The sequence below is a fragment of the Panthera tigris genome, chromosome D4 (assembly GCF_018350195.1).
Source record: "Panthera tigris isolate Pti1 chromosome D4, P.tigris_Pti1_mat1.1, whole genome shotgun sequence".
Classification (NCBI taxonomy): domain Eukaryota; kingdom Metazoa; phylum Chordata; class Mammalia; order Carnivora; family Felidae; genus Panthera; species Panthera tigris.
The window spans coordinates 92440613-92458189 of record NC_056672.1 but is presented as its reverse complement, the minus strand read 5'-3'; the positions used below and the strand labels follow the sequence as shown (position 1 = coordinate 92458189).

The following is a 17577-nucleotide window of genomic DNA, read 5'->3' as shown; positions in this document are numbered from 1 at the left end:
ATGGCGGGGGGGGGGGGGGTGAGGCGCAGGCTGGGGCGGGGTTCGGGCTTCTGCACCTGAACAGCCCATCACATCTGGGGACCAGCACACATGATGGGGGGCTCTTTTCAACCTGAGGAAGGAGATAAGAGGGCACAGGGGCAGCCTGCCAGTTCACACTGCGGGGCAGCACCCAAAGTCCACAAACGACGAGAAATGAAAACTCGCTGGTCACGTCACCTAGTCAATATTGACAGAAAACCATCAGTAAGTTACTTTCCGATCCAATTGCGTTCTCTTTGAAAAGTGCGGCCCGTGACCCTCCAGGTCGTCTTTCAGGAACTTGAGGACGATCGCTACCACCGGGAAGTCCTGGGGCTTCAAGCGTCACGTGCCTGTGAGTGCGTGGCTCTGCCCTGGATGATACGACAGAGATTTCCCCCGGGGTCGTGGTCTGGGCGAAGGCAGCAGAGGTGGAAAGAAACTTGTTTTCCACTGACTTTAACGTACAGAGCCACAGAAACAGGGATTTTCAAATAACAAAGTTTACATATAACAATATATACACATGTTTATATATATGCCCAGTTATATATAAATGTTATATATACATGACAATTTATGTATGATATTAAGTTTTCATTTATTTATTTATTACTATTATTTTTTAATGTTTATTTATTTTTGAGACAGAGAGAGACACAGTGTGAACAGGGGAGGGTCAGAGAGAGGGCGACACAGAATCCGAAGCAGGCTCCAGGCTCCGAGCTGTCAGCACAGAGCCCGACGCGGGGCTCGAACCCACGGACCGCGAGATCACGAACTGAGCCGAAGTCGGGACGCTTAACCGACTGAGCCACCCAGGTGCCCCTTAAGTTTTTGAAATATAGATGAAACGGAACATTTCTAGAAAAAGATCGATTACCAATATTGGCTAAAAGGAAAACTGGAACAAAATTTGTAAAAAATGTTTAGTTGAGGAACAGTTGACATAATGCTATTAGGTTCAGGGGTACACTGTCGTGATCCAGCAGCTGTACCCTACAGAATGCTCACCACCACCTGTCACGGCACGGGGTTATTACAGGATTATGGGCTGTATTACCCGTACTTCCCAGCCCGTGACTTATTTATTTTATAACCGGAAGTTGGCACAGCTCAACCCCCTTCCCCTCTTCTGCCCAACTCCCTCCCGCCTCCCCCTCTCTGGGGCCCACCAGTTTGTTCTCTGTATTTATGACTTCATGTTTTGCTTCGCGGTTTGTTTCTTCATTTGTTTTGTTTTTTAGATTCCACATATGAGTGAAATCAGATGGTGCTTGTCTTTCTCTGTCTTTCAGTTATCATAGTACACTCTAGGTCCATCCACGTTGTCACGAGTGGCAAGATTTCACTCTTTTTGTGGCCAGGGAATAATTCCGTTGCATACACACCCATCTTCTTTATCCGTTCGTCTATGGAGGACATTTGGGCGGCTGCCGTATCTTGGCCATCGTAAATGGTGCTGCCGTGATCGTGGGGTACGTGTATCTTTTGGAATCAGTGTTTTCATTTTCTTCAGGTGAGTACCCACAAGTGGAATTTCTGGGTTGCGTGACATCTCTATGTTTAATTTTTACCAAGAAAGCTTTAAAAGAACAATAACCATAGAAAATAAGAAACAGTTCCAGATCTTCTGAACCAGCACACTGCCATCAGATGGTTCCCGGATCATGCAGTCGTTCCAGGGTGTAGACATAGATGGGTGGGAAATTGCTGGATTCTCCTATAACAGAGCTGGGGGACGAGGGCACAAGAGAAGAAAGGAGAGGACAACCATCCCTTTTGCAACAAAGACAAATGTCTGAATAATTTATTAGCAGGCTGAATCCAACAATGAATTCAATACATCGTGATTTAACCCAGACAGTGAAGGACATTTCCATGTTAGGAAATATCAAAAACTCACTGGCTAAGAGATTAAGGGTGACATGTGCATATAAGCACTTTTAATTGATTTTTTTAAATATATTTCGGGACGCCTGGGGGGCTCAGTCGGTTGAGCGTCCGACTTCAGCTTAGGTCATGATCTCTCGGTTCGTGAGTTCGAGCCCCGCGTCGGGTTCTGTGCTGACAGCTCGGAGCCTGGAGCTGCTTCCGATTCTGGGTCTCCCTCTCTCTCTGCCCCTCACCTGCTCGTGCTTCCTCTCTTTGTCCCCAAAATAAATAAACATTAAAAAATATATATACATATTTCAAAAATATCATACCCTCTCGTGAGGCAAAGTTCTCACATATCAAGAGAGTCATTCAACAGAAGCTGGTTTATGCTGCATTAACAAATGAACTTAAAATCTCAGTGGCTGAAAACATCAGATATATTGATTGTTTACGTGCATTTCCCGTCACAGGTTAGCAGGGATATTGCACCTCAGGGCCACTCAAGGATCCAGGTGATCAAACAGCCACCCCCAGGAGGTTGCTGGTCACCACGCTACAGGGAAAACACAGACACCCACAGGGCCTCAAACCGTTGTTCAATGCTCCACCCTGAAAGGCACACACATCCCACCCGGCACCCCCTCCCCCCCTCCCCCACCCATTGGCCAGAAGTCACTCAACTAGGAAGCCAAAAATGCAACCCTTAACATCCCTAAACTGATCATTAGCAAAACAAAATGAAACAAAACAGACAAAACAAAAAAAAGTAAGCAGCTGACATCATTCTTAATGGTAAGAGACTAACTGCTTCCCCCTAAGATTGACAGCAAAGTAAGGTCGGCCTCTGCCAGTTTTCCTCTTCAGCATCATGCTGAATGTCTTAGCGCAGTAAGACAATCATAAGAAAGGAAAAGCATAAACACTGGCAAGGAAACATCTAGCATGACTGACAAAGCGCAAAGGAGAGAAGATACAAATTTTAACTCAGGAATGAAAGAAGGGATATCATCACAGCCACTGCAGGAATCAAAGGATAATAAGGCAATACTATGAATGCTTCTGTATACATAGATTTGACAACTTAGATGAAATGGACCAGTTCCTTGAAAAATACAAACTACCTGGGAATGCAAGCTGGGGCGGCCGCTCTGGAAAACAGTCTGGAGGTTCCTCAAAAAACTAAAAATAGAACTACCCTACGACCCAGCAATTGCCCTACTAGGTATTTATCCAAGGGATACAGGTGTGCTGTTTCGAAGGGGCACATGCACCCCCATGTTTATAGCAGCGCTATCGACAACGGCCAAAGTCTGGAAAGAGCCCACATGTCCATCGATGGATGAATGGATAAAGAAGATGTGGTATATAGATACAATGGAGCATCACTTGGCAATCAAAAAGAATGAAATCTTGTCATTTGCAACTACATGGGAGGAACTAGAGGGTATGTGCTAAGCGAAATTAGAGAAAGACAAAAATCATATGACTTCTCTCATATGAGGACTTTAAGAGACAAAACAGATGAATATAAGGGAAGGGAAGCAAAAATCATATAAAAACAGGGAGGGGGACAAAACAAGAGACTCACAAATATGCAGAACAAACTGAGGGTTACGGGAGGGGTTGTGGGAGGGGGATGGGCTAAATGGGTCAGGGGCACTAAGGAATCTACTCCTGAAATCAGTGTTGCACTATATGCTAACTAATTTGGATGTAAATTTTAAAAAATAAAAAATAAAATTAAAAAAAAAAAAAGAAAAATACAAACTACCACAACTCATCCAATATGAACTAGATAATTTGAATAGCCCTACACCTATTGAGAAAATTGAATTCCTAATTTTAAAATTCCACAAAGAGACATTTCCAGGTCCAGGTGATTTCACAGGAGAATGACACTAAATTTGTAAAGAATTAGTGTGAATGCTACAAAACCTCTTGCAGAAAATAAAAGAGGAAAGAACATTTTCCAGTTCATTTTATGAAGCTGATATTACTCTGATACCAAAAGCCCACAAAGATTTTTTTTAAAAAAGGAAAACTACAGGGGCGCCTGGGTGGCGCAGTCGGCTAAGCGTCCGACTTCAGCCAGGTCACGATCTCGCGGTCTGTGAGTTCGAGCCCCGCGTCAGGCTCTGGGCTGATGGCTCAGAGCCTGGAGCCTGTTTCCGATTCTGTGTCTCCCTCTCTCTCTGCCCCTCCCCCGTTCATGCTCTGTCTCTCTCTGTGCCAAAAATAAATAAAAAACGTTGAAAAAAAAAATTTAAAAAAAAAAAAAAAAAAAAAAAAAAAAAAAAAAGGAAAACTACAGCCCAATGTTTCTTATCTATATAGATGCAATTCTTAACAAAATATTAACAAATGGAATTCAGCAACGAAAAAAAAAAGAATTATACACCATAACAAAGTGGGATTTATGCCAGGGATGCAGGGCTCCTTCAGCACTTGAAAACCAATCAGTGTAACCCTCTGTATTAGTAGGCTAACAAGGAAAAATTATATGATCACATCAATCAACGTAGAAAAAGCATCTGACAAAATTCGGCATTCCTTCACGATTTTTTTTAAAAACTCAGAAATGTAGGAATAGAGGGAGCTTCTTCAACTTGATCAAGGCATCTACATAAAACTTAGAAACGTGGTACTTACCGGGCTATGATGAAGACTCTCATCAGTGATGAATGGATGGTGAATACTCAGGAACGTGGCAAGGACACCTGCTCCCAACTCTCTTACTCATCAGAGCGCAGGAAGCTCTAGCCAGGGCAAGAAGTCAAGAAAAGGTAATAAAAGACATACAGATCTTAAAGGAAGAAACGAAAGTATCTCTATTTGCAGATGACACAATTATTTATGTAGAAAATCTTAAGGAATCAACGAAAACAAAAACAAAATCTCCTAGAATTAATGAGATCACCAACGTGGCAGGATACAAGATAAACATACAAAAATCAATTACATTTCTACATACTAGCAATGCACATGTGGACACGGAAATAAAAAACCAGCACCATTTATAGGCGCCTGGGTGGCTCAGTTGGTTGAGCATCTGACTCTTGATTTCGCCTCAGGTCATGATCCCAGGGTCATGAGATGGAGTCCTGAGTCGGGCTGCACGCTAAGCATGGAGCTTGCTTAAGAGCTTAAGATTCTCTCTCTCTCCCCACCTCTGCCCTTCTACCCTGCTCATGGTCTGTCTGTCTGTCTCTCTCAAAAAAATTATATATATATATATATATATATATATATATATATATATATATAGCACACCATTTATAATCACTCCCAAAGAAGTGGAACACTTCAGTGTAAATCTAATGAGACATATACAGAATCTGTATGTTGGAGACTATGCAATCTAGCTAAAAGAAACCAAGGAAGATCCAAATAAGCAGACTTACTGTGTTTATGAGTTGAAAGGCTCAACATAGCAGAGACGTCAATTCTCCTCAAGTTGATATACGTTTTTTAGTACCATTCCTATCAAAATCCTAGGAGGGTGTTTTGTAGACATAGTTAAGATTATTCTAAGATACATATGGGAAGGCAAAGTACTAGAGTATCTAAAATAACTTAGAAAAAATAATAAAATGGAAACAGTCTGTCAAATTTTAAATGTTATGATACAACTCAATCAAGACTGTGGTATTTGCAGAGGCACAGACACACAGATCAGTAGAACAGAGCAAAGGACCCAGAAATAGATTCGCACAAATACACCCAACGGACCTTGCTGTCTGGAGATTTTTTAAAACTCCAGTTTTTAAAATCCGGAGTGGGGCATCCCTAAAACCATGCTAAACCCTTCCTAATTTGCGTACAAGCCCAGGCAAGGCTCCCAGCACACAGTGGCCTCTGCTTGTCTCATTCTCCACGGGTTCCTCCTAGGAAGGAGCCTTTTTTCCCCTCCAAATCACAGCCCGGCTCTGCTCGACTAGCCAGGGGGGCACCTTGGAGATTCTGCTACTGCCCACTTTCCGCCTAATTGTCAGCTGCTCCCTTAGAAACCCTTCAGCTGAGCTGCCTGGTCGGGGCTTGGGTGGGGAGCTGTGACAACGGACACCTGTTCCACTCCAGATGGATGTGGAGATATTGGGGTTCAGAGCAAACAGTCGCGAAACCCTGTGCGACAAAAAGTCTCATGAAAGAATTCTTGAGACATCTTTGGTGCTTTATTAAAGCACGGGGGCAGGTCCGTGGGCAGGAAGAGCTGGGAGAAGCCACTGCTTACCCACCGCCAAGTCGGGAGGGGGCTGGGGACAGCACAGGCCTCCAAGGGATTTGGGAGCAAGGTTTCCAGGGCCCCAAGAGGGCTCACTATTGTTGGGAAAAGGTCATGTATTACCGTTTAGCAAACCCTCAGTCATGAGACCTTTCAGATGCGTATCAGGGGACTTTAGGCTTGGAGTCTGATTTGCTACCTTGTATCTTGGGGGGTAGAGGTGAAGGAAGTTTCCTTCCTGTCCTTTACACGATAAAGGACACTCACAGGATCCCGGAGGTCGGGATGAGGTTAAGCTAAGATCGCCTTTTGCCCTTAGCGAAGTGTCATCATCGAGGCAGCTGGGCTCCCAGAGGGCGGTGACTCTGCCTGTCCCAGGGACTTGTCCAGGGGCTGGACGCAGTGAGGAAATTTAAGGTTTTCCACATCACAGAACACCAGTCCCCACGACCCACACTCCCATAGACAGCCCTGTTGTGGTCCTTTCCGTGGCCCGTCCCTATCTTTTAAAAAATTGAAGTCTGTTTCCCGCCTTAAGCGCCAGGCTCGGGAGCAGCTCAGGGCTGTGTCTTCCGGGCCTCAGGGGGCATGTGGCTCCGGGACCTCACGGGTGGAGTCACCAGTCACACTGATGACGGATCGGCCTCCAGGGTTTCACGATCTGGTGTCGCTGCACAGGGATGCCTCACCCTCTCTGTTACCCTAATGCAAGAAGGAAATCAGTGACTTACCGGAAGCATCGGCAGGACTGGAGCTGACGCGTGCACAGAATGAGTAGTTTCAAACCCAAGGGGAAAGTGTCAGCTCACTGCTAAGCAAGACATCTCGTGGGTTTCCTCACTTTGAAATCGCAAAGATTGAACTCAAATGCAGAGATTTGCTCCCACAGAAGGAAAAGATACTGGTGGCTCCATGGTGACGGGCGTTGATGTCCCCAGGATGGCCACTTGGTGGCACCCGAGCCCTCTTAGTGCGTAAACACACCCTGGGCCGAGCTGTACGGAGACTGGCGGGACACTCTACCCGAGTGGCTCAAACGTCCTGCGGCACCTTAACTCGGGAAACTCTAGGCCACCCTCGAACCCTCCCCTAAGCAGCCACTTTGGACTATCACTCTCATTAGAGTCCTTCGGTGGCTCCCACAGCGCGGGCTTGATCTCCAGTCTGCCAGGATGCGTCAGCCACGCGTTTAAGCCAACCAGGGCTTTCTGGGTTAGCCTCCGACATGGCCGTGACGGTCCCGGGGCCACCAAGGCCAGGCGTGCACAGTGACCATCGTGTGTGAGCACAGAATCACCCGCCCAGGTGCCGGCCGTCCTGTCCAGCACGGCCGTCCTGTCCCCAAGACCCACCCCAGGATGCACACCCTAGACCCCTCCCAGGGCAGAGGAAGGCCCAGAGGAGCTGTGGGCTGTCACCTGAGATCCCAGGGCCCACCCGGGGGTGCCCGCGGGGACACTCCTTTGGTGAAGGCACGAGTGACCGCTCTGTGGCCGGGGGCTGGTGGTCTCGCTGTGTCTGTGGGTGATGGCGGGCCCCAGAAAGGCAGGGCCGGGCAGCACCTCCCCCGTCAGACACAGGTGGGCATCATGATGGTAAGACCAGCAGGACTGTCCACGGGGCAGGGGGCTGACAGTCCTGCGGCTCCCAGGGCAAGAGAGGAGGTGGCCACAGGAAAGGGCAGCCTCGGGGCGGAGTCCGAGCAGGCCCGGAGCTCGGCGGACACTCTGGCCTTGACCTCTGATGTCAACGGCTTTATGATGGGGGGGGATGGAGGGAGAGAGGGACGGAAAGGTCTGGTCTAGCCCCCCAAACACACGCCCCGGCGCCCCCCGGGCCTCTGTGCGCTGTCCTCACTGTCCCAGAGGAAAGGTCTTTTCGTTTCCAGCTCGCGTAAGTTTTTTCGCTTTTTTGGAAAGGACAGGACAGAGCCCGTTCCGGGAAAGTCCGCGACACCCCCTGCGAGCAGCTTCCACGACCACGCATCTGGACACCGCCGTTCCCGGCTCTCTGACCTCGGCCCTCCAGGCCGGCTGGCTGCCCCGCTTCTCGGAGGCTGGCCTCCCGCGTGGGCTCACCTCCGCCTCCCCGCCAGCCTGGCCTTGGGGAGAGGGGGCGACCCCCACAGCCTCACAGCCCAGGAACATCGCCAGAATGTCACCCCGCTTGTGTCCCTCCACCAGCCGCCACCACGCAGACAAAATCCACATGATGCACGTGGTCCAGGGGCTCCTGTGACCTGGCCTCGGTGACCTCACGGAGCCTCCGCACCTTCAGCAAACGTCCGCGTTCCCACGCTGCTCGGACCTCTCCTCACTCAGTCGGCCGTCCCCTGCCTGCCTCAGGGGTCTCACACATGCTGTTCCACCCACCGGAAACTGTTCCCTCCTCCCTCCACCCAGCCCCACCCCCAGCGCACAGCTTGGCGGCCAACCCTTCCCGACAGACGGGCAGCACGTGACTGTCACTTGTGTGGCTCTGTGTGGAGCCCCCAGACGGGAACTAAGTTCCACAAGTCTGTCGACCTCACAGTCTCCATCTCCCTGTGCCCGCGGCTGCCTGGAATGTGCCGGAGGCCCGCTCGGTGACAGGCTGTGGCCCGCAGCTGCGCCAGGCCCTTCATGCTCAGGGTTTCTGGGCCGTTCTCCTGTTTCTCCTTCCGATGGACACAATCGCTGTCCTTCAGGCCCTCGTCCGGCTCCAGAAGCTTCCCCGCCTTTGGGGTCTGGGGCTCAGCGGTAAAGTCCGTCTTTGGCTCTGTCACGAGGTCAGACGCTCCGAGGCTGCTTCTGTCAGCCTGGCTCCGGGCTCCGGGCCCTGGGGTCCAGCTCACCCTGGGACGTGCCCCCCGCAGGCCTCACACCTGCCCCCCGGCCGCCCGGACCACGGCTCTCCCCCGGAACCCTGCGCCCGCTTCGGGGGGGGGGGGCGCATTCCAGGACGATTTCTGGGAGCGGGACTCAGGCCCTCCCGTGTGACTGGGACGTCCTAACCCCCGAAACAACTCAATGCCACCTGGGGGTGGAGACCAGGACCGGATCCAAGGATGGGACCCCAAGTTACGGAAGGAGTTCCCACCCACGTGCTGTTATCTGACATCAAACCCCTGGAAAACTACAGCCGAAACATCACCTCCCCTGCCCCACCAGCCACCTGGCTCAGCCCGGCCGTGTCCCCAGAAAGCCCAGGGTTGACGGGTCCCCCGGCTTTCCTGCCGCTCCTGGGGCGTCCCCTCACAGCCCTGGGATGGGGGTGCCCGTCTGCGTGGCCTCTGCTCCCAGAGGGCGGGTGGAAGGAGATCCCGCAGCCCCACCTGGGAAACCCAGGCCGACCGGTTCTCGCGCCGGCCGTGACCCACGTAGGGCCTGACTCCAGCAGGCACAGCTCCCTGAAAGGCTGCCTTCTTCTTAGAAAAAGCAGGGAGGGCATGACAGGACCCCACATTGTGGACTAGACCGAGGGGGGCGGCCGTCGGACAGCGTCCAGCCAGCTGGGTCGTGCAGCTCAGAGGGTCCCGGGAGAGGGGGGTGGGCGGCCTGGTCCGAGTGGCCATGGGGTTGGAGACGGGGTGCTGGGTACGAGACATGCTCGTCTTGAGTAGGAACAAACGTCGCCCGGAACTGGTTTCTGGCAGGCGTGCTGAGCGCTGTCCTCGGGGATTATGTGCCCTCCAGCTGTCACTCCCCACCACACCCCCTGGGACAGTGGGAGGTGAGGAGGGAGGACTGGGGGGTGGGGGCCCCCAGGGGGAGCACAGGCCGGGAGGGGGGAGGACTGGGGGGTGGGGGCCCCCAGGGGGAGCACAGACCGGGAGGAGGGAGGACTGGGGGGTGGGGGCCCCCAGGGGGAGCACAGGCCGGGAGAAGGGAGGACTGGGGGGTGGGGGCCCCCACGGGGAGCACAGACCGGGAGGAGGGAGGACTGAGGGGTGGGGGCCCCCAGGGGGAGCACAGGCCGGGAGGGGGGAGGACTGGGGGGTGGGAGCCCCAGGGGGAGCACAGGCCGGGAGGAGGGAGGAATGGGAGGTGGGAGCCCCCAGGGGAGCACAGGCCGGGAGGAGGGAGGACTGGGGGGTGGGAGCCCCAGGGGGAGCACAGACCGGGAGGAGGGAGGACTGGGGGGTGGGGGCCCCCAGGGGAAGCACAGGCCGGGAGGGGGGAGGACTGGGGGGTGGGAGCCCCAGGGGGAGCACAGGCCGGGAGGGGGGAGGACTGGGGGGTGGGAGCCCCAGGGGGAGCACAGGCCGGGAGGAGGGAGGACTGGGGGGTGGGGGCCCCCAGGGGAAGCACAGGCCGGGAGGAGGGAGGACTGGGGGGTGGGAGCCCCAGGGGGAGCACAGGCCGGGAGGAGGGAGGAATGGGAGGTGGGAGCCCCCAGGGGAGCACAGGCCGGGAGGAGGGAGGAATGGGAGGTGGGAGCCCCCAGGGGAGCACAGGCCGGGAGGAGGGAGCCGAGCCCCAGGGTGAGCCGACGCCTCCAGGAAGCCAGCAATGTAGGTAAACTGCTCCGACAGCACCCGCCCCCCAGGTCAGATGACACCCTTCACACCCTTCAGACACAGGTGGGTGTCGGGAGGCCACTTCCTCCTGTGGGAGGCATTCTGGGTGCTCAGGGGCCCGGGCCAGACGGCAGCACTGGCCAGGGCAGCTGTCCAGGCGAGCGGCCTCTGGAGGACACATACAAGGAAGGGATGGGAGCTGCCCGGCCTCTCCCCACTCTGGGCCCCGCGGTCATGGTCCCCCAGAGAGGGCCACTCCTGCTGCTGGCCCTCAGCTTGGGCCTGGCTTGTGCCCAGCAGACGCTAGAAGAGGTGCCCGTACAGCCAGGCTTTAATGCCCAGAAGGTAACCGAGCCGGGTCGGGTCCCAGCTCGGCCCTGGGACAGGGATGAGGGTCCTCGTGTCTCGTGGTGGCACTCTGCCAGCAGGAGCCGAGGAGAGAGACCACGTGAGGGGCAGGGGCGTCCCCAGCCCAGGCCCGCATCTGCCCAGGCCACCAGGCACCCAGCTGAGCACTGTCACCCTTGGGACGGGAAGGGACCTGCCCATTGCCCACCACCGCAGGGGTCGTGGCTGGTGCTGGCTGGCAGGAGCAACCCCGGGCCTCGGTGGTGGCCCCAGGACAGTCCCCTCTTCCCCAGGTCCAGGCCAACAGAGGACAGAGCCTGGACCAGACACGGGAGGAGCTGAAGGGGGCAGGGAAGGGAGAGGCAGCAGGAAGGGGCCCAGGGGACCCAGAGGGCGGCCTGACAGGGAAGGGCATTTGCAACAGGGACAGGCCACTTGTCCCCCACCCTGACCCTCGCCCCCGCACACCCGCAGGTGGAGGGGCGCTGGCTGACCATCCAGTTGGCCTCTAGCCGTGCACACCTGGTCTCCCCAGCCGACCCCCTGAGGCTCGGCCTCCATTCCATCTGGACCCGGGACGAGGATGTGACGTTCGTCTTGTTCTGGACGTAAGCGTGGCCCCTGCAGCTCCTCACGGGGTGGTCTTCCCAGGGGCCTCCCAGGGGACAAGGACCAGGGGTTAGACCCGGAGGGACCCGGGGCACCGAGCTGCAGGCTCGAGACCGTCCTGAGAGGTAGGAGGTTTCATTTCAGAAGCCCCCAAAGCTTTACGACAGGGGCCGTGGGGAGACACACGGGGCCCGGTCCTCGGCCGCCGGCGTCCCTTCCTGCCTTGTGAGCTGGAGGGGCTGGGGCAGCACCGCGGTCAGTTGGTCAGGAACATCTATGGCGGTGACGAGCCGTGTTGAACCCAGAGACACTTACAACACTCTGCACCGGTGGCCTCGAGGACAGTGAGAGCCACGTCCTTGCCTGCGCTGGGCCACAGACACCACGGCGCTGGCCTGTGCAGCCACAGGGTCTGCTGGTACCCAGCCCACCCCAGGTGAGAAAGGAAGACCGTGGGGCAGGGGGCCAAAAAGGCTTGGTCTTCGTGTGGAGCCCAGGTGACCGGGGATGGCCAGGACCAGGCCACCCACCCAGAGACCGGAGGCTCCGAGCCAAGGACAGACAGGTGCAAGTCGTCCCGGGGGCTTTGGTTCCGTTCCAGAAACCAGGAAGCCCCTGGTTCCTTACTCCTACCCTCTAGCCCCGTCCAGGCACCTCAGGGGCCCACCCTCTTCGTCCCTGCTGGGTGACCCTCGGGAACCCAGGTAGCCGAGGGATTCAGGTGGACACCTGGGACCTCAGCCAGGGCGCCTCCGATGCCCCCTGGGGCAGAGCCCAAGCCGGCACCGTCCGGTGCCAGTAGACAGGGAGAGGCCGTGACCCCGGAACGCTCCCTCCTCTTTCCCCAGAGGAGAGGGCGTGTGCCAAGGAGTCAACGTCACCGTCCACCCGACTGGGCTCCAAGGCCAGTTCCAAGGCTCCTGTGAGTGGCCCAGGCCCCCGGCCCGGGTGCCGTGCTGGGCGAGGGGAGGGCAGGGGACGCCCGATGCCCTGCACCAGGGTCACGGGGGAAGCGCCGTGCCGGAGGGAGACGCCCTCCCGGTGCCCAGCGCTGCCCCGGGGGTGGGCCTGGGGGCGGAGGAGAGAGGGCTCACCTGTCACCGCCCGGGGTCTCCCACAGGGGAGGGAGGCAATAGCATGCACGTCTGCTTCGTCGGCACGGACTACCGCAACCTCGTTCTTGACGTCCGCCTCGAGGACGCCGGCGAGGTCACCAGCCTGTGGGCGCTGCTGGGTAGGTGGTGGCTCTCCCCGACCCCGGGGCGTCTGCCGAGCCCTGTGCTTACTGCCAGCGGCTCCCGGGCCGCTCAGAGCTGCACCCCTGTGGGCATCCCTGCCCGCACCGCTCCATCCCTCAGGAATTCATCCAGCCCATCTCCCGCCTGCTTCGCCTGTGTCCTGGGAGCGGGGACGCTGCGCCTGTCTTCGCCGGGGAGATAGCCTATGAGCCTAACAGCCGCTGAGTCACATCAGGCTCCAGAAAGTGCAAGTGCCACGTGCAGGAGAGCGGGGGTCACGGGGGAGGGTGTGGAGGGTGGGCTTCGTGGGGAGGGGGGCGCACCTTGTCCTCCAGACCAGACGGAGGCGAGGGGCCGTCCCGGGGAGGGGCCCCACCAGAGCCAGAGCCCAGGGGGTGGGCAGCGGGGAGGGGGCGGCCGGGTCCTGCAGGCAGCAGGCTGCGGGGCGAAGCGAGGACCCCCGGGGACCCTCCCCCGAGGGGCGAGGGCTGCACCTGGGCTGCCCAGGGTGGACCTGCTTTCCGAGGGGGGAGGCGGCCCAAGGCTAGGCCGCGGCAACCAGCCACACGGTAGGAGGAGGGGCCCTGAGAAGGTCGGGCCCGTGGGCTCTCGGCGTCCCCCCCACCCGACCCTGTGATTCCAGCCAGAACGACGCCCGGGGACCCCACGTGGCTGGGGAAGTACCTGGAGTACGTTAGGGAGCTCCGGCTGCACAAAGCCCCGGTCTTCAATCTCGATGGTGAGTGCGTGGACGCATCCCCGACGCCAGGCCGCGCTGGGAGCATAAGACCGGGCCACAGAAAACCACGGCCAGCCTCTCCGGGGCCCATGTGGGCGGGCCTGCGCTGGGCGCCCTGTAACGTGGTGACCCGGGCACAATATCCGTCTCCATTCCGTGGGTTCAGACACTGAGGCTCAGAGAGGCTTAGAAATAAGGCCAAGGCCACACAGCAGGGCCCCTCACCCTCCCTTCCCTGTGCGTCATCCAGTCCATCAACAAACACAGGCCAGGCTGTTTGGGGGGCGACGCATGTAGATGGAATGAGACAGACACGTTGTCCAGCCCTTGTGCGGTTTCACAGGGACAGGGCAGTGGGGACAGGGCAGCGGGGACAGGGCAGTTCACTGATCTCCTGGGAAAAGAGAGCCCAGAGCAAGGGAGCACGGCCGTGCTGTGGGTGACCCACGAGGGGGCTAGCTGAGGGGCAGGTGGGGTCGTGGAGTCTGGGGGTCAAAGTGAGGGCCCCGGGACCATGGCAGGACGTGGCTGCCTTGGGTGCTGGATGGCAGAAGGCAAGGTGATCCCAGAGAGGGACGGGCTGCGAGCTGCGTTTGCGTGATTTCTAAGTGGACGGACAAAGCCTCGGCATATCCCCATCCTGTTCTCTTCCCTCCACAGCCCGGTGTCCCCCAGCTGAAGCCTAGGTCAGGGCCGCCCGAGGCTTCCTGCCCGGCCCTCCTGCCCCCTGCCCTCGCCTCTCCCCGCTTCCCCCACCTTGCTTGCCCCGGTGCCTCCCAAACCCCCTGAGGCAGCCCCTCCAGCCTGGGCCTGGCCCCCACCTTGTCCGCCTCCCAGCCTCTCCCGGCCGGGCCCAGGGGCGTGAGAACGCTCTAGGAGGGGACAGGTGGCCCCCAGAAGTCTGGGCCACAGCAAACACAGCACTGAAGTCTGGCGGATGGGGCCACCCGTGGAGTCCCTTCAGGGACACGACCTGCGAGGGGCTGGACTGTACCCTCTGACCTGCTCCCACCACCTGGGTCCTGCTAGGATGACTCCAGAGAGGTGCCCTGGGCCCCGTGAGCCGATGCAACGAGTCCCCGCCCAGGTCAGAGGGCGCCGAGTAAGCACAGCACCAGCCCGTGCTCCCCAGAGGAGCCAGGTCAACACAGGCCCGTGCACCTGCACCACAGATGAGACATGCCAGCGCCGTGCCCTGGAAGTCAAGGCCACTACGAGGGCAGTGCCGGGACGGAAGGCGTCCCCCTCTGCCCAGGTGAGCCGGGGACCACCCGCTGCAGGGCGGGCTCTCAGGAAACTGGGTCAGGGGCCTCCATACTTACCGTCTGGAAATGCCAGAGACAGGTATGACCGGATCCCGCCCCAGATACGCCCTGGGCAAAGACAGGGCCTCCCAGACCCACGCCTCTCAGCAAGGCAACATCCACGGCCACGTGAGGCCGGCACGACGGCGAGCTGGCCGCCGGTGCGGATGTCTGGCTGTGGCTCCCTCAGCCCCTGGAGACGAACAGGTACTCAAACACGATGCTTTCCTGCTCATTCGTCAAGAAATCTGCAGAACGTACGGGGAGAAAAAATTTTTTAAATCCTTACTCTGGGACGCTGAAAAACGACTTGAGTAAATGGATATGGGATATTCCTGCAGAGTCCTTCAACATCACAAATATTTAATAATCTTCAAATTAACCTAGCTATCCGAGCAATCCAGTCAACGTTCCAGTGGGATCCTTACCCCAAACTGCAAACCAGAATCTAAAAGGAACAAAAGTTTTGAAATGTTTGTCAGAGAAGTCATGCAAATACTGTGTTATTCTAACAAAATATGAACGTACAGCGATTACAATCATGGGGAGTTAGCTCAGGGACAGAAAGAAAGATCAAGAAACGAACCCTAACAAGTATAATAACTCAATGTGGTGTACAAAGGGCCTGTCTTAAGGGGCATTATTTATTCAATAAACACTGCTGGGGGAAATGGCCAAGATATTTAGAGAAAAAAATAAGTTTTGATATCTAACTCTTTGCATTATCTCAAAATAATTCCTGACTGATTCCAAATAAGCAAGAAACCTTGAGAGTTCTACACTGTGTAGAAGAATGGGATGGAATCCCACCCCATGGATCCTACCCTACAGATGGGATGGGATGAGATCCTACCCCACACATAGTAAGGGAAAAGATGGTGATTATGTTTTCGGCGCATCAAAACCATCCTCGCCAAAATTACGTATAAACCTGAACTCAATGTCGTCGACGAGCTCGATAAAGGGTTCACGTCACATCTGTGAAGATATGTATCCAAGCCTATGACCGGGGCCCCTACGTGAGAAAAGTGGCACACACACACAGATGCACACACACACAGACAGCCCGGCCCTACGGCGTAAAAGGAGCTTTGACATCATAAGGATCCCAGAGAAAGATACGCTATTTTTACTTACCAAATCGGCAAGATTCCATTTTTTTCCACGGCTGAGTCAGCGCCCACTGTGTGGGGGTGCTCGCGCTTGCTCGGAGAGACGGCCCTGGCTTTTGTGTCCTGTGGACAGACCTGCTCTTGGGCCTGAAACTTTTAGGCATGAACACGTTCACCTGCCCTTGTCCCAGAGAAGCCAGGGAACTCACGGTGTCTCCAATGCCGTGATTTCATCAGAGGTAGAAGGTTAGAGCCCCTCCAGTAAGACCCCCGGCCTTGCCCACCGGTCGGGGAAACGCTTCTGTTTGCTCGAGTCAGGTACTGAACCGCACGGCCCCCTCTCAGGCCTGACCTGAGATGGCTAACGCTAAGCGTCGCACATGCGGGGCTTGTGGCTCACAGAACATCTCTTTTCTCCGTTTGGAGACATTCACAGAGTTCCGTGTGAGAGCCACTCGGCGAAACCCAGGAGTAGGCGTCCCCGAACATGACATGGCATCATTCTTTTGTCAAAGAAGCCAGCTGCCAGAAAAAGTGGAATCGGCTAACCCTGGACAAATACGTCCTTTAAGGAAACCTTCGTGTCACATGGCATCCAAATAGCGGGGGTGGCAGGATGCGGTCGAAGGGGCGCGGGGCTTGGCCCCAGGTGGACTCGGGGACGAGCCGGCAGCCTCGTGCCTGCCTCCCCGGCCCCCCGCTTCTACTCCGGGGACCGATCCTCAGGATTTCAGTGTTTTATTTGCCGTTGGGGGACGCTCACTGTATGGCTCACCGGCCGTCACAGGGACCCACATTCCGGCGCCTCAAACCTCAGACGCGTATCCCGCGCGTCCTGGAGGCTGGCGTCCGAGATCCAGGCGGGGCAGGGCTGCTACCTCCCGAGGCGTCCCTCCTGGCGTGCAGACGGCCGTCTTCTCCTGTGTCCTCACACGGTCGCCCCTCCGTGTGTGTGCGTCCCGATCCCCTGTCTCAAAAGGTCGGGGCCCGCCTCGTGACTTCACCGTAACTTCATCACCTCTGTGAAGACCTCGTCTCCAGGTAGTCATGTGCTGGGGTGCTGGGGTCAGGGCCTCCACGTGCGAACTGGGGGACACAATTCAGGCCGGACGCTATCTAACCCTCTTTGTTGTCCCATAAAGAAAAGCTTCGGGCCCTCCAGCCCTCGCAGGGACTCTCTAAGCCCTCCCTGCCCTAAACATACAGTGGTCTCTTCCACGATGGCATGCAGCCGCCCACGTCCCCCTCCTCGCTTTCAGCACCCCTGGCTACTGAGGCACATGCGTATTCTGTGAGCTGATGAACGTCTCCTCTGTATTTTAACCCTTTGCCCTTTTGGGTGTGTATGTCTTTTTCTGGGCTATAATCTTTCTCCATTTAAAAAATCATTTTGGGGCGCCTGGGTGGCTCAGTCGGCTAAGCACCCGACTCTTGATTCGCTTCAGGTCATGAACTTGCACTCTGTCAGTTTGAGCCCCACATCAGGCTCTGTGCTGACACTGAGGACCCTGCTTGGGATTCTGTCTCTCCTTCGCTCTCTGCCCCTCCCCTGACTTGTCTCTCTCTCTCTCTCTCAAAATGAATACACTTAAAAAAATAAATCATTGT

The 17577-nt window shown here is 56.2% G+C and overlaps 1 protein-coding gene and 2 long non-coding RNA genes across 7 annotated transcripts; 1 reads left to right on the top strand and 2 right to left on the bottom strand.

The window, feature by feature from the left end:
• Nucleotides 1-251: 251 nt before the first annotated feature.
• On the bottom strand, nucleotides 252-14280 carry LOC122233066. 5 transcript variants are annotated; one of them, XR_006210516.1, is made up of 6 exons: nucleotides 13499-14280; nucleotides 12671-12999; nucleotides 6389-6823; nucleotides 5301-5390; nucleotides 4549-4655; nucleotides 2129-2167 (listed from the first exon to the last, which is right to left on the bottom strand). It is a non-coding gene; the product is annotated as an uncharacterized LOC122233066 (long non-coding RNA). The 5 variants fall into 5 exon arrangements; XR_006210518.1 differs by lacking the exon at nucleotides 2129-2167 and adding an exon at nucleotides 252-478 and having other exon boundaries at nucleotides 5301-6823; XR_006210517.1 differs by lacking the exon at nucleotides 2129-2167 and adding an exon at nucleotides 252-433 and having other exon boundaries at nucleotides 5301-6823.
• LOC102963613 (beta-lactoglobulin) lies at nucleotides 10854-14301 on the top strand. The gene is made up of 6 exons (XM_007095907.2): nucleotides 10854-10964; nucleotides 11442-11575; nucleotides 12425-12498; nucleotides 12697-12810; nucleotides 13458-13553; nucleotides 14214-14301. The coding sequence occupies exons 1-6, from the start codon at nucleotides 10854-10856 to the stop codon at nucleotides 14237-14239; spliced, it is 555 nt and encodes a 184-aa protein (XP_007095969.2). The 3' UTR covers nucleotides 14240-14301.
• A 699-nt stretch (nucleotides 14302-15000) lies between these two features.
• LOC122233067 lies at nucleotides 15001-17386 on the bottom strand. Its single transcript, XR_006210519.1, has 3 exons — nucleotides 15995-17386; nucleotides 15147-15305; nucleotides 15001-15050 (listed from the first exon to the last, which is right to left on the bottom strand). It is a non-coding gene; the product is annotated as an uncharacterized LOC122233067 (long non-coding RNA).
• Between the last annotated feature and the right edge of the window lie 191 nt (nucleotides 17387-17577).